Here is a 15,417-nt window from a genome sequence, read left to right as displayed (position 1 = left end):
AGTCACCATCCCTGGAGGTGTTCAAGAAACGTGTAGATGTGGTGCTTAGGGACATGGTTTAGTGAGTTAGGTGGTGTTGAGTTGGACTTGCTGATCCTTGAGGTCTTTTCCAACCTTAATGATTCTATGATCTCAATACATAGGACTAGATTCTCAGCCATATCTTCATAAAAATAGTTGATATTATAGCAGAAAGCTTCTAGTTAAGAAAATTCAGTTTGTAGCCCTAAAATTCTAATCCAGTTTCAAGTGGGCACAAGACAGGGGCCATTTCTATAAACAGCTTTAGCATTACTTCTGTACTGCTCTACTGCAAATGTAACTAACATTATAACTAATTACATATTAGAGCAATAGGAGCAAGGATTCCTGATACCTTTTTTGCAGTTCTGTAATATACTGCATATGGGAAAGAGACAGAAGGAAGAAGTTCAGAAGGCTTCTCTATTGATTTGGTAAAAATAAAGAAGAGCCATGTAGGAAAACTGACACTGTACACATATATCCTGACTATCTTTTGGCAACAGCTTGTCTGAGGGTCATGTTATTGCACAAGCTGGTATTTTTTGTATATTAAAAACTTTTGTGCCTCCAAATGTGACTTCACGGATAGCTTCCCCTCCTTTCTAACTAGATATGATCAGGGGATTGTTTCCCACATGTCTAAACAAAGCCCCTACAGTCCACCTTTGTGTGGAATAATCTGTTTCTAAAGTTTTTAAATTTAGGCTTATTAGGCTGAACAGACTGATAGGCTACAACACATATATCACAGTTTCTGCAAGCACACAAACACATTTAATAGGATTCACATCTTACCCAATCATTCCAGGTCCCTTTCAGGTTCTTGTTGATGATAGGCTGCAGGCGTTTCAGAAGCTTTTGGCAAGCATCCTGGATGAGATGTCAGGAGAATATAACACAAAATTAACACAGATATGTTTGGCACTACTCAAGGTATATTCTAGTTAGTACTTAACTAGTGTATGCTTTACTGCCATCTTGGTTTGATAGGAAGCGTCATTTTAACCGCATAGACACAAACCTTATAAAGGGTTAAGTTACAAGGGCTGAAATCTGCATGAATCAGCAGATTTAGAACAGGAACAAGGTACGAGATTTGTATGGGACTAATTAGTTTGTTAGAAGAAACTAGGATTTTGTCAAACATAAGCCTCTTGGGAAAAGCTCAGATCATATTCAGAAAACTCATGAGCACCATTACTAAGAAACTGTCAACAAGTCGTGTTTCTTCTTGGCAGTCTCCAGTGGTATTACTGGTAATCTCAAACTTGATTTCTATGGGATCGCTAATGCTTCAAGTTTTGCAGGCATTAAATACCATGAGGGATATGGTGTTTCATTAAGCTAAATACTACTTTTTACCTTCACAGCCATGCCATTGACATCTGTCCCTGCTGATCCTGCTGAGGCACATGCATTGGGAACAGTTGTTGTGCTCGTTTCACAGAAGTGAATACATGACATGGGGATGTTCAATTCCCGACTAGCAACCTGTTTCAGGAAGAACAACATATTCTTCTCTGTTTTAGGAACATTCTAAGCACTCCAACAGTTCCCCAGTACTTGCTAGAAGGCAGTGATACCGAGAAAGACAAAGTTGCAGCAAGTCCTTTTACAGCTTTCATCTGAAATAATTCTGCCCAGTTTGTCAGTACAAAGAAACAGAAAAGAAGGGCAATGTTTTAGCTCTACTCAAACTCCGGATTGAGACTCTGGGGCCCAACACTTGGTTCCTGATTTTGCTGCTTGTATCCTGCATGACTTAGGGCAAATTATACAGGCCCAGATCCCAAGCTTTCATTGACTTGATAAATATTTTTACAGATCTCTGTCTCAATTATCCATTAAACAAATATGATTATAGTAATATCATCTGGACTGTATACTAATCCGAATACTGACTGTCTTTTTTTACCATGCGTTTTATGGAATCAACCCCAAGAAATCTTATTTCTAATAAGCCTCTTCACATACCATTGGAAGAATAAAAAACAATCTGTTTTTTCTTACTGCTGTCTCTATGACTCTTAAAGAAGGTATCTTTGCTTTCTAACTCCATCAGTGCAAAGAAGCAGTGGCTATGCTGGTAAAGAAACTGTCCTACTGGTACACTAACTAACCAAGAAGAAAACCTTCACACTGTTTGCATTGCAGATAAAGCACAAGGTAACGTTTGCATCATTTGTTACCTGCATCATTTTTGTATGAATACCCTGCCCCATTTCAATTCCACCATGTGTCAGAAGCACAGACCCATCAGTATAAATATGAACCAGAGCAGCAGCCTAAAAAAGAAAAACAAAATCAAGATTAGACTAGTAAGAAATGTGTTGTATATGGTGATGAACTGATCAAAAGAGACACAGTTTTGAAGTGTATTTCAATTTATCTGTTTAATGCTTTTGAATAGAAGGCAAAATTTGGGACACTAGTTCCTGTTTTTCCTCTATAATGAACTTCAAAAGAAAAAAATTCAAATCCTTGGAGGTCTGCTTTTTCTGTTGCTAGATCCTAGAAATAAATCTACACCTGGCCACAGTATCCCAATGGTTCCAGAAGAAGCTGGAGGACCTCCCTTACTAGTGGCTGTACATGTAAATTGCTGCAAGTTCCATCTTCTCTCTCATTGATGTTTGAAAGCCTTTGGACACAGGTTTTTCAAAAGCATAGGTTGGGCAGGCTGTCAGCATTAGACACAGCAGAAAGGTTCTGAATGAGATCTTCCTCCTGGACTCAGTTGGAAGTAGTACTGCAGACTACAAAGGCCCTGTGACTTTAGTCTTGAACAGAGACAGCCAGTTTGATGATACAAGCCAGTCAATTAATTTTCAATTGATAAAATGCTGTCTATTCCAGAAGCACTGGACACCTACATTAAACAAAACACAAGGACCAAAAACACTACTGTCCTTCTTTTCTCCCTTAAACTTAGTCTTTGATGACATAAAAGGGTTAAGTCTTTAAGAACAGCATCTAATAGTATACCTGTGGTCAGAAAGACTAAGCTCAGAGCTATTTCTAGAATGGATAACTTATCCAATGAATACTTTGCCATCAGTCCTCAAAAACTTTTCATAAAAATGTTCAACTTATCTATACCAATACCACATTACAAGAGGTGGGACTCGCCTTTAAGTTGGCAGGGTCCAAGCTGCCTGGGTCCTGAAAACCAAACAACTTTGATCTCCGCTTGAAGAGAGCTAGAAGCTAATGTAGCCTTCAGGGAACAACTATTAGGAGGATGATAGTTTTCCAGAAGTTGAAAGATGACACATTTGTATCCTAAGGTAGAGTAACTGTAATAGTCTACGGATAAAAAGCTTAGCTCCCTTATTCTTTAAAGAAACTTACCTGAGAAAGATAACGTGTGCCTAGTCCAAATGGAAACTTCATTGGTACAATGGCAATCCCTCTTTTCTTCCAGTAATTTTGTTTGTTAAATTCATGGACAGCTGTTTTCCTACTGTAGTATGCAGATTTCTCCATACATTCATTCCAACACCGTATTAAGTTTTGTGGATCAAGCTTTTGTTTGAAGTGTGTCTGCTCATTCTCCTTATACATATTTATTTCCCTAATCTGAAATAATAAAATTAACAGCTATCACACAATCCTGTTAAAGGCAGACTGACCATTTGGGGGGACTAGTAGACAAGAAGATTACCGTATGGTTTTTTTAAGAATTAACAGTTTGGTTCAGTTTGTAAAAGCATGCTATTCATTCCACAACCAAACATCGATTTTAAAAAAATATGAATTTTAGCACAAATTATGTTTGACTTAGAAAATATTTGCTCAAGAAGTTGAGCTAATCTAAAGGGCTTTAACTTTCCAACTGCATAGACTTCATTTCAAGAGAGAAGATGCCTTCATTTTGTCACCTTTTCTGGTGATAAACCAGTTTTATCTGCAACTCCTGTTATCCAAGTTTCTGTCACCAATGCTGACTGAGGAAAGCCAAACCCCCGGAACGCTGTGTTTGATGGCAAGTTTGTTTTGCAGGCATAAGCCCAGCATCTCAAGTTGGGAATCTTGTATGCATTGTCCATTTTTAATAAGGATACTTCTGCTACCTGAGGTAGGGGACAAACAAATATAGTTAAATGTCAGAACAGTGCTTCCTTCAAATTCACATTTAAATCTTCCTCATCTCATGTAAAGACCTTACCTTGAGACAATTAGCTTTAAAATTTGGTTTCTGTCAGTCACTGGTATTAAGAATACTCGTATGCACACATTGACTTTATTCATACATTTACCATGCAGCATATTAGTTTTCAGTTCTTTTTTGTTATTCACAGAACACAGCTGATGTTACTAGTAGTTGAGTGCTGGTCAGTAGTTAAGGATGTAACAGATGCTTCATTTTACAATTGATTTTGCTCCTACTTCAATATCAAAAGCCACACAGAACTGAAAATAGACGGATTAGATTTAAAGCAATAGGAGCTGTGAAAGGAACCAATGAAAGCATTCTGAATTATCACATTCTATGGAAATTCTATGTAGCAGAAAGCATACATAATGCAGTCTACACTGTGTTCTGGTTCTTACATTTGTCTTTTAGAGATTTCACATGACAAACACAAAAACACATAAAAAGGAAAATCCCATATTAGATACCTCAAGTTAGACTCTAGTAGTCATTATCAAATTAAATAAGTTTAAAAATGTTTTGATGCCTCATGAAAAGGACGCTGACTCTCTCCAATGTTAAGCAGATTTCTCAGAATGGCAAATTTAAGCCTGTATTTCTACTGTTCCCACTGAGACTTAAACAGTAAGCTTCAAAACAAAGGTCATGTAATGCTACTTTTTTCACTTAGGAAAATGTTGAAATGTTTTTTGCGGAATGAAAAAAGTAGTCATATTTTGATTTTTTTTTTTTATTATGACCACAAATGTTATGGACTTCAGAGAAAGTATTTGCATTAAGGTGATCAGTCTTATTGATAAATCAGAGTGAATACAATATACTGTTACAATACAACTTGTAACTATACCACAGTTTCTTCCCAGAAACGTCTGTTCTAACCGTGATGCAATCACGAGAATTAAAACATATTAATTGTTGACTGAACAATAACTAAGTTAAGCATATATTACTGGTATCCAACTCCTGTGCTGGAAGAGCAGTCTTTATTACAATGAACATCAAGCATCTTGGCACTCTCTAGGGCTAGGCTCCCATCAAATAAGGTCATCTCTAAAGAAAGAATAAATCCCAACATACTGTCTTGGGAACACACAGATAAGTCACACTGGCCCAGAAAAAAAAACCTGGAGTCTAAGCTTGGTAAAGCTTATAATTTTATTTCCAATAAGCCTACTTCTTCTTTTAAAAGTGTTGAATTATTATTGCTATACTAAGAATCAAATGGAATCACATATCTAGACCACTGGTTATTGATCTAATTAATTAGGGAGTGAGTTAGAGAGTTAGGCTGTCATTACGTGTGCTCTTCCAGCTGCAGCTGCATTGGGTGGAAAGGTTATTCAGTTGGTTATCACTGCCTTCAATTCTAGGTCCACCAGCTTCACTGTGTCATTGCAGAACTTCAGCTTAAGATGGTTCTTTACGTACATTATGTATGTGCTTTTAATCACGGATTTTTTTTCTAACCTAGGTTATTTTTCAGAACCGGGTTAGGCAGCAATAACATAGGCAGTTACACTGACAGACTTCAGGGTGCAGAAAATACATATAGGTGGGGCAATGACAAGCACATGAGGGGTAGTAACCTCAGCAAACATTTCAGCTAGAATGGCCTATGCAAGCACAAATAGCTAGTGCCTGATACTAAAGCAAGCAACATTTTATACTTTGCAGATCTATAAGTGAGGAACTGAGGTATACAGCACAATAAATGCAGACCCAGTACAGAAATGCATAGAGATGGTAACAGGGCAACTATGATCACAAATTTTCTGAAGGCTAAGAAAGGTCTTCCCAGCCCTGCAGACAAAGCTTTAGGCAGGCACAAATGCAGGTACTATCTACTTTCAAAGGAATACGTTGTTAGTTGACATGTTTATAATGGGTCAAGCCTGAGAAACCATTAATAAAGTGAATGCATAGGAAAATATCAAAAAGTAATATAGTGCTTCACTGAACTGAATAAGGAGAGGTTAAACTACTAGGTGTAGATTTTCCAACAACCCACAGTCCATACATCAAAAGGCTGTATGATTAACAATACATGTGCAAGGGAATTTGGCCTTCATAATTTCCAGCTAATGATTCCCCCATGTTGTAAGATTTGTCAGCTTATAAAACCCTTACCAGGACAGATTCATCAGGGGTGCATCCTCCATTAATGTAATATGTGGCATCCACAGCTCTGATCCTACCATCATTCATGAAGCCAACCTAGAAGGATCAACAATAACCTACTTAGATTTTGGCATTCATTCATTTCTTCAGTGCTTGTATATTTTGAAAATGAATGTAACCCACACAGTTAGGGTCATACTGCACTATTCATTTCTGGGCAGCATTCACTGAAACTATAGAATGGCAAAAGAGAAAGACAGTATTCTCCTAAAATATTGGCTTTCCCACCTGACATCTGTGTTCTGTATAGGCACAGCATATAACAAGAAACATCAGCCTGTAGTAAGCAGGGACACTCAGTGGCTTCCTGTGTATTGCCTGAGAAGGCTGATAAGTGTGTCATTAAGGAATGTTCACTGTAGACAAAGTTAAGTCCCACCCTGACTGTAATAATAGTGTCTGGCAGATGGAGAATGACATATGTTTTTTCTTAATGAAGAAATGTTATCTTTATCTCACATCTCTTTTTTTCACCTGTTGCCACTAATAGTTCGTGAATTCTCAACATGAGAATCAACACGAGCTACAGCTTTAGGGAAGCACCTTATAAAACCTCTCTTACTTTAACTATGTAGTAGAGATGGAAAAGAAGGCAGAAATTGTCCTAATAAAGTTATGACTGATGACAGTGAAAGAGCAGGGAAGAGACTAATTTCCTCCACAGGGTGAGTTTTCCTGTATGACACCGTTTCTACGAGCAACTAGCTGCTCCTTTGTGTGAACCTAACCACGTGGACGGTTTAAAATAAACATCTGCAGAAGAATTGTGAGTTTGGCTTCCTGTTCCCAGAAAGAAAGACAAAAAGAGCTATAAAAGGAAAGGGAAATGAATGGACTAGAAAAAAACCAAAACAAAACCCTGCAGAGATAGAAGCAGAATCAGAGAAAGAGCTGTACAGCAACTTTATCTCTTGGTTTCCTGGCTAGTAGTTTTGTTTTAAAATTGGATTGATTATACTAATTTTCATTAATAGGACAAATATTAACCAGTAACACTGAAAAACTCATTCACAGAATACGCGCAGATATTTTTTTCACTGAATTCTTGTGGCACTCACTTTATATTTACCAATAAAAGGATGCCGGCCGCCAGTGATTAACATATCATCCCCTCGGCTCAGAATAAGACGGACCGCTCTGCTGGTTCTAAATCAACGAAAGAAAAGTAAAATTTCAGTCAAAATGAGAGATATTATTAACAAGATTGCTATTAATCATATATCCAGATCTAGCCATGCATATAAGCATGCATGTAGATTAAACTTAACTTTAATAGGCTTAAATATATGCTTAAAGCTATGTCCAGTGTTCTTTTTTTTTTTTTTTGCATTTACAATCATGTCATAATTTTCATTTCATCTCTTGAAAGCCAATGAGATAACTTACGCTTATAAAATAGGTTACAGTCCCCTGATAGCTAATTGCCAATATTGTCCTGCCAAATTTGGAGGGTGAGGGATGGAGCTTTATGTGTTAATTAATTCAAGTAGTATTAGCAAAAACATAATGCCTAATAGATTTAAGCTCATTTTCACTGAAAGATGTTGGGGACTGAACTTTTAAGGACTACTTGTTCTTAGGAGCTACTTGTTCTTAAAAGCAGTTCCATACACAAGCTCTTCCTTCTGCATCCTGCTGTGCCAGTGAAGTTCACATCTGGATGGTTAAAATAATGTTTTGAATGTACACACAAAGCCTCAGTAGTTAGGGACTGGTCCTTTTGAAATGCTCAATCATTTCAAGAATATTTCCAGCTTATACTAATACCAGTTTCTTCAAATCCCATTAATTTAGTTGAGGCTAGAGCTGCTTAACATAAGTAGTTTAACAAAGAAATGCACTGAACAGTCTTATTAAAATGTGAACAGTCAGGATTTTATAACTTTTTGGCTATCAGCTTTGGGAAAGGAGAAAGCATTTTAGCCAAAATGCAAAACTTGTTCACTCAATTTTCTCTTCATATCCCAATACACACATACCGCACTTACTTGTTTGCTGCCACTGCAGCAACTGATGCCAGTAAGCCAGCTTTCAGGAGTTTACCACCAAAAGCTCCACCAACTCGTTTAACATGGCACATGATCCTGTTGGCTGGAACACCTAAACTTGCAGCTATCATCTCCTGTAAAAGCAGTTTTAATCTTTTATGCTAACTCAAGGTAAGCCTAAAAATTAGGTTCTGAAATAAAAACTTTTTCTAGAAAAGGGTTCCAAAGATGTTTCTAGGGTTGTTTTTTTTTTTTTAAATCGGATGAAAATAATTTTTCCTTTACCCTAGGTTAAAAAGCAAGAAAAGAAAAAAAGCAAGAACATTCAGCAGTGTTCACATTGAAAATCTCTACCATCTAGACTGTGAAAGGGCTATGGACAGAAGTGAAGAATAATACTTTTGGATATCATTATCTAGCCAGTAAGAAGCTTCAGGTATAAGAAAAAGGAATTTGAATTTTTATTTTTTATTATTTTTATTACTAAGTTAATAAATTGATTTTAATTCTTGCTAGTGTCAGGAATTTTCTTGTTTCAAAATAATTTTCTCAAACACAAAGCTCTTCATGCTTCTTGGCTATTGACAATAGAATAATAATGGAAATAACAAAAGGAGATGAATTGGACTTTGAACACAAAATGCCAGTGTTGAGTCTGAAATACTATCAGTTTAATGCACCATAGTTATTGCTATGCAGACCATATGCTATGTCAGGGTTTGCTTTACCATTTACCATCATGAAAACGATCAGAGGGCTGGAACGCCTCTCCTATAAAGAAAGGCTGAAAGAGTTGGAGCTGTTCAGCCCGGAAAAGAGAAGGCTCCAGGGAGTCTTCAATGTGGCCTTTCAATATATAAGGGGCTTATAAGAAACAGAGGAAGACCTTTTTATCAAGGCCTATACTGACAGGATGAGGGGAAACGGTTTTAAACTAAAAGAGCGTAGGTTTAGGTTGGACATAAGGAAGAAATCTTTTACAATGCAGGTGGTGAGGCATAGAACAGGTTTCCAAGAGAAGTTGTGGATGCCACATCATTGTAAGTGTTCAAGGTCAGGGTTGGACAGGCTTTGAGAAACTTGATCTAGTTAAAGATAACTCTGTCCATGGCAGGGGGGGTGTATTAGGTTATCTTTAAAGGTTCCTTCAAACTGAAACCATTCTATGATTATTATTTGGGCATGGAGCAGCAGTCTCACCTACAGCTATGGGAGTTTATGAAACCGCCAGGAGACTCTGACTCTGCAGGGTGCTGATTGCTCCTCACCTCAATGGAAAGCTAATGGGGATGGAAGAGCCTCAGCACTCCACAGGGAGTTTTTCTTGCCTACAATAGGGGGGCATGAAGCACTTTGTTCAGAAGGAAATTACTTTTTAAAGACTTTTACTTCCTCCTTATCCTCACAGGGTAATGGTCAGTGTTTATCAGAATACAGGAGTACTAAAAAGCTGCTGTTGTTGGATAATCCAAATGTGCAATTTCGTGTTGCTATGGCTTCTAAACTGTTAAGATGGATTTGTAAACAAAACTTTAAAAGCTCTATTGTCACAAGTTCAAACACTTTCTCTGAGAATTCTCTGTATTACCTGAATAATTGCTGGATGCTGTGCTGACACATACACATCCATTTCTTTGTCCTCTCCTTTTGGAACAGCAAGGACACTCTGAGTCTCCATGTAAAAGTGTTCCTGTCCCCCAATCCAAATCTCTCCTAATCCAAAGAGAAAAACACATTTTACTGAGGGAAAAGGACAGAAGAAATCACCCAGGAAAGAACTAACTGTCCATCATCATGTAAATTATGGTACTCAGTGTCAAATCTTCTGATGCTTCTTGTATGAAGGAGCAACATCTAAAATAAAAACACAGATGAAACTCCTTGAAGGGTTAAATTGGTCTTGTTCCAGTAGCATCAACAGAACTCAATTAATAGTGGAACAATATTGCCTACAGGTGGTGACAATATAAAATAAACATGGATAAATGAAACAACATATGGACTTAGTGAACCAGGTCAAGAAGAAGGCCACCAAGATGGTCAAGGGGCTGGACAACAGGATGTATGAGAAGAGGCTGAGAAAATTGGATTTCTTCATCCATAAGAAGAAAAGGGTTAAGGGAGATCTTACTGCTGTCTACAACTGCCTAATGGAAGGGTGTAGAGAAGAGTGAGCCAGACTGTTCTCAGAGATTGACAGTAGGAGGGTATGAGGCAACAAACACAGGAAATTCCAACTCAATATAAGAGAAAAAAATCACCATGAAAATGGTCAAGCATTGGAAGAGGTGCCTATAGAGGCTGTGGAATCTCTGTCTTTGGAGATGTTCAAAATTTGACTGGATATGGCCCCTAGTAACCTGCTCTAACTGGACCTGCTTTAAGCAGGAGGTTGGACTAGATGACTTCCTTCCAGTCTAATTATTCAGTGATTCTGCTTCAAGGACAGAGGATGCAGAAAGCTTGAATGTAACAGCAGGACCACAAGACCACTAGGTTTAATCACACTTGGCAGGTGACAAGAGCTTTCTCAGGCCTAATGGCTATATGGAAAAAAGGTAGAACTGGGACTTTAAGAACAGACACACAAACCCAAATACTGAAAACAACTTCTCACTAAATGTATTTTGCAGTTTACCTTCAATTATATCATCAACAGTTTCAAATGCCTGATCAACGTTTCCTTGTTCTAATTTTCTTTTTGGCTCAAAGAATGAGTTCTGCTTTATAGCTTCCTGCAGTGGAGAAAAAAGAGAAATAGTTTTTTAAAATATTTTAAAGGTTCTTGTTGTGGCATTTACTCTCAGGAGAAATACCGTTCTCTTCAGAGATTCGAACCACCAGCTACCAAAGTCAATGAACAATTGTATTTCATCACTTTACTGTCATTGTTGATGAGTTTGCATATTCCGTTCCAGCAATTCATTCCTGATGTATCTTGTGTTAATCTATGATAGCAGTTTCTCATAGAAATGCATTCAGTTTTTCAACCTGTTCTTCCCTCTCATACATCTAGCAAGTGCCCAAGGGAGCACAGAATAAGAATACAACCACATCATCCAAAGAATGATGCCATTAAGAGGGGAAGAAATCACAAGGACTAACTAAAAGTGGAATCTATTTTTTAAGTATGATTTATTTCTACTAAGACTTCATTGGAGCTTCAACTGTAATGAAACATTAGTAAAATTTGTCAGTCTTTAAAAAGAGACTACTTCTATTTTTATACTAGAAAGACTGTTCTGTTACACCCCACAAGCATTATGGTAACAAGCTCTAAAGTGACTACCAGAATTAATGCTAGTTCGCTGCAGATATGTCCTTTGTTCCTTACTTCCACACATCTCATTAAGCCAGCATATATCCATTTCCCCTGACTACCACATCACATTTCTCAAATGTTCTATAGCCCTAACATCTTTTCCCTCACATTCCCCCAGCACTTCCTACGTCTCCAGTCTAACTTTGTTGGCTTGCTAGTCTGACAACAGATACAAAATGCAACAGATAACCAAGAGATGAGCGTTCTGCCAATATACACATGCTGATGGACCAGCTGGTGGCTACCAAAAAAATTATAAACAGCCTGCATGCTCATTGCCTTTTCCTCACTGGGAACATTAAAAGTACAAAAGAAGAACTCTTTTATGTTTAATATTACGAAATCAGTGGGACCTTAATACCACTGAGACTGTTGCCTGTCTATCACAAGCAGTCAAAAGCATCCAAAAACTTGAAAAATTATTTATAGGGAGATTGACAGACTGGTTAATTGGATGTTCATATTCACCTTGTTTCCCTAGAAAATTGTGTTTTAAAAGCAAGTGAAGAGTGTGAACTGCTTCTTCTGTTAATTATACAGGTAAAACAATAAAAAAGCAAGAGAAAAGAAATTATTAGTACCTCAATTGTTAAGATCACTGGTTCCAGCACTTCATACTCTATCTTCACTTTTGCAGCTGCCTGTTTGGCATGAACATCTGAATCCGCAACCACAGCACAGACAATCTGACCCACACAAGTCACCTGTAAAATATACATCACTTAATAGAACAGGGGATTAAAATTATTGCCACATGTGATGCTGATATTCTTCTTTCATGTAACCACCATTCATGTTTCCTTTTTAGAATTTTGTTTTGACTTAGGATCTTTATAATTTTTAGATCATCCATGAAGCTAACAAATTATTAGAAGAACCAGTATAACTGGGGAATCAAAGATAGTACAGTATTCAAAAATGGACAAATTATTTGGGAGCCTAACTTTTAATGAAATATACTCTTCCAACAACTCGGATGGTTTTGTGAGGTTCAATCTGTATTATTCTGATTTATACATTTTTCTCTAGGCAAAATATAAGGCATATCAGCTATTTTGAAGTTGAAAAGGGAGTGTGAAAAAATTGTAAGAATTTACCTTGTTATATGCCTAACATGATTCCCTGGAATACACACAATACAGAAATTCAAGAGTCAGCAAGTAAAATTTCATTATAAAAATCTGAAGAATAACAGTAAAAATTATGAAAATGAGTTAAAAAAATATTCTAGTTATACCTTGTTTCTTGCAAATATAATTTCCGGATCATCAGAGTAGTAAAACTCATTTGTAGCTGGTACATCGTGAGCTGTTATGATATCGAACACACCCGGCACTTTTAGAGCCTCTGAGGTATCTATAGATCTGGTAGGGATATGGGAAGAGAGAAGTCTAATTCATTACTTTTACAAAGTGCTGCACAGAGGAAGGGAACACAATACAGAGGTATGTTTCTTGTACTGCCAGGATCTGCTCACAAGTTCAGATATGTCTTTTCCTTCTATCTCTGTCATGCAAAGAAGTGTAGATATAAAATTCTACTAACCTGCTTAGTTTCTAGGAAATACTCCAGATGCAACAGGGAAATCATTGCCCCATTAGACTGCCTGAACTGTATTGATTTAATAAAAGTCACTGCACAATTATGATGTCACAATTCCAACTTTCTAAGACCTCACAGCCTACACAAGTATCAAACTGATACAAATAATCATCTACAAACAGAGAGTTCATGTAGACAATTATAACAGAAATGGCAAGACCAGTATAAATGGAGAATGAATGGGAACGTATGGGAGTAGAAGGATCAGAAAGAATGGCAGAAGGTCTACACCAATGGCATGCTTTGATAGCACCTGGTTTAGCAGGCCATCAAGATCCCAGCACGTCTACAGGCATCTTCTCTGGACAACACAGATCAGAGGACAAAAGGACAGTGAATAAATCCTGCTGACTCAGAGATGGGGGTGATGTCAACTCCTTGATGGTATCAAAAAGAGCACATCCAACCCCAGCATACTATCACCAACCTAAGAATAATCCAGGAATATGACAAGGACTCTATCATTGAAAGTCCCAATCCTCTCTGTCATCACAATTAATCATGACCAGACCACCAGGATACGCGTCTTGGTGCCTGAATGCTGGGCAGACAACTTAGATATGTGCCATCTGGTGCCTGAATGTTGAACAAACTGCTAGAAGAGGTGTATTCTGTCAGTACATTAAAAAAAGTGAACAGTTTTCTTTCAAAATAAAATTCTCTTCCCATCTTCTTCTCCTACAGGCCTCATATGAGCTTTGCTACCTTGTTGCTGCACTGTTGCAACACTATTTCCTACATTTTGAACAATTTTCTTTTTTCATAATAGAGTTGAGATTTCAAAGCTATGACGGTAAAGCTTAGTTTTGGTGACTGCTTGCACTGCACAGGGTCAGCGCTTTGTGGAGGTACCTAGGCTAGCTCTAGGTTAGTTCAACCTTATAAGTACAGTAATATGGGGTGGAACACTTAAATCCGAGCACAGCCTTCTACTATAGCGACAATATTGCTTCCAGCACCTGAGCCAGTGTGGGTACCAGGCATGCTGTTCTGTATACACATAACTCATTACTCTGCTCTAAAAATCTCAGACAGCAATTCATAATAACACTCTCTTTAGATACTCTTTGAACACTTACACAATCTTAGCGTGAGCTCTGGAACTGGTGACGACAGCCAGGAAGAGCTCCCCATCCACAGAAGGAAGATCATCAATGTAAACTGCTTCACCAGTGGCATGCTTAATTCCAGACTGGTGCATAACGGGCCGCCCCACAGGATCCTGGGGAGGCTGACTCGGCTCTACATCCTGTACAGTCAAAAATACACAACCCCCACTACCAAACAGTTAAGAAAGAATAGTCATATTCATCTTATAGTAGCTAGAAAATCAGATGAAGGAACAAGTGTCCATATTATCATCTTCTGGTTCAATATCGAAACCAGATGTGGATGCAGGACCTGACTGCTCCTCCTAGGCATTTCTTCAATTTCTTCTCTTAAGGAGCCTTCTTGTATACCTGGATTTTTTTCCTTAAACATTTACATCAAAGTGATACAAACAGCACTTATTTTTCAGAAGGACAGTTTCCTCCCTTACAGATTGGCGTCATGAAGCTGTGATAATTTCTGAATTACTCTCACAAGAGTCTGCCCTGTATTTCACCAGTGTCTGGTGTTGTATTTTGAACTATTTGCAGTGACTCTTAGGATTTGTCTTCTTTGCTGAAAGTTTGCAACTGATCAACGTAAATCAATAAAAAAATGTTGTTTAAATATTTCCTTCCCAATTTTATTTCCTTGCACCTGTGTATAAATTTAGTGCCTTAACCCTATTTTGCTAACTCTTTCCTGAAAGTTAATTCAGTGTTGCCAGTTAATTGTGCCACATGAACTAATTGTAGCCAACTTCCAGAATATTTTTCCAGTTTCTGGGTCAGTGTTCAGGCTAACTTTTTCCTTTGCTACATTTAGAACTAGTTAATTGCTCACATCCAAAACCTTTTTTCTTCTACAGCTTCCAGCACACAAGTGTTCCATCTACACATTTCCATCTCCTGCACTGTCTGAAACACTGTCTGCTGTTAGCCCAAGGCCAAGAACAGACGTTTTTCATTTGACTTCCTGAAGTTCCTCAAATGGCTGTCCCAGCCAAACCATCTCAACTTTTCCACTAACAGAATGACCAGGTATTTATCATTCCAATT

At 37.7% G+C, this 15,417-nt stretch overlaps 1 protein-coding gene across 1 annotated transcript in view; it reads right to left on the bottom strand.

Moving 5' to 3' along the window:
* Window positions 1-15,417, bottom strand: part of AOX1 (aldehyde oxidase 1) — a 41,422-nt gene that overhangs the window by 6,255 nt on the left and 19,750 nt on the right. Inside the window, exons 17-29 of the mRNA XM_010072980.1 lie at window positions 14,350-14,519; window positions 12,906-13,032; window positions 12,250-12,372; window positions 10,985-11,081; window positions 9,935-10,059; window positions 8,347-8,480; window positions 7,417-7,504; window positions 6,308-6,394; window positions 3,906-4,097; window positions 3,376-3,603; window positions 2,214-2,309; window positions 1,387-1,515; window positions 820-894 (exon numbers count right to left, since the gene is read on the bottom strand). Coding sequence (XP_010071282.1) covers window positions 820-894; window positions 1,387-1,515; window positions 2,214-2,309; window positions 3,376-3,603; window positions 3,906-4,097; window positions 6,308-6,394; window positions 7,417-7,504; window positions 8,347-8,480; window positions 9,935-10,059; window positions 10,985-11,081; window positions 12,250-12,372; window positions 12,906-13,032; window positions 14,350-14,519 — 1,671 coding nt within the window. The remainder of the gene's footprint in view (window positions 1-819; window positions 895-1,386; window positions 1,516-2,213; window positions 2,310-3,375; window positions 3,604-3,905; window positions 4,098-6,307; window positions 6,395-7,416; window positions 7,505-8,346; window positions 8,481-9,934; window positions 10,060-10,984; window positions 11,082-12,249; window positions 12,373-12,905; window positions 13,033-14,349; window positions 14,520-15,417) is intronic.

This window comes from Pterocles gutturalis, unplaced genomic scaffold, assembly GCF_000699245.1.
Source record: "Pterocles gutturalis isolate BGI_N339 unplaced genomic scaffold, ASM69924v1 scaffold46872, whole genome shotgun sequence".
In the NCBI taxonomy this organism is placed as follows: Eukaryota; Metazoa; Chordata; class Aves; order Pterocliformes; family Pteroclidae; genus Pterocles; species Pterocles gutturalis.
Note: the sequence above shows the minus strand (reverse complement) of the source record. Positions and strands in the feature narration are given on the sequence as shown.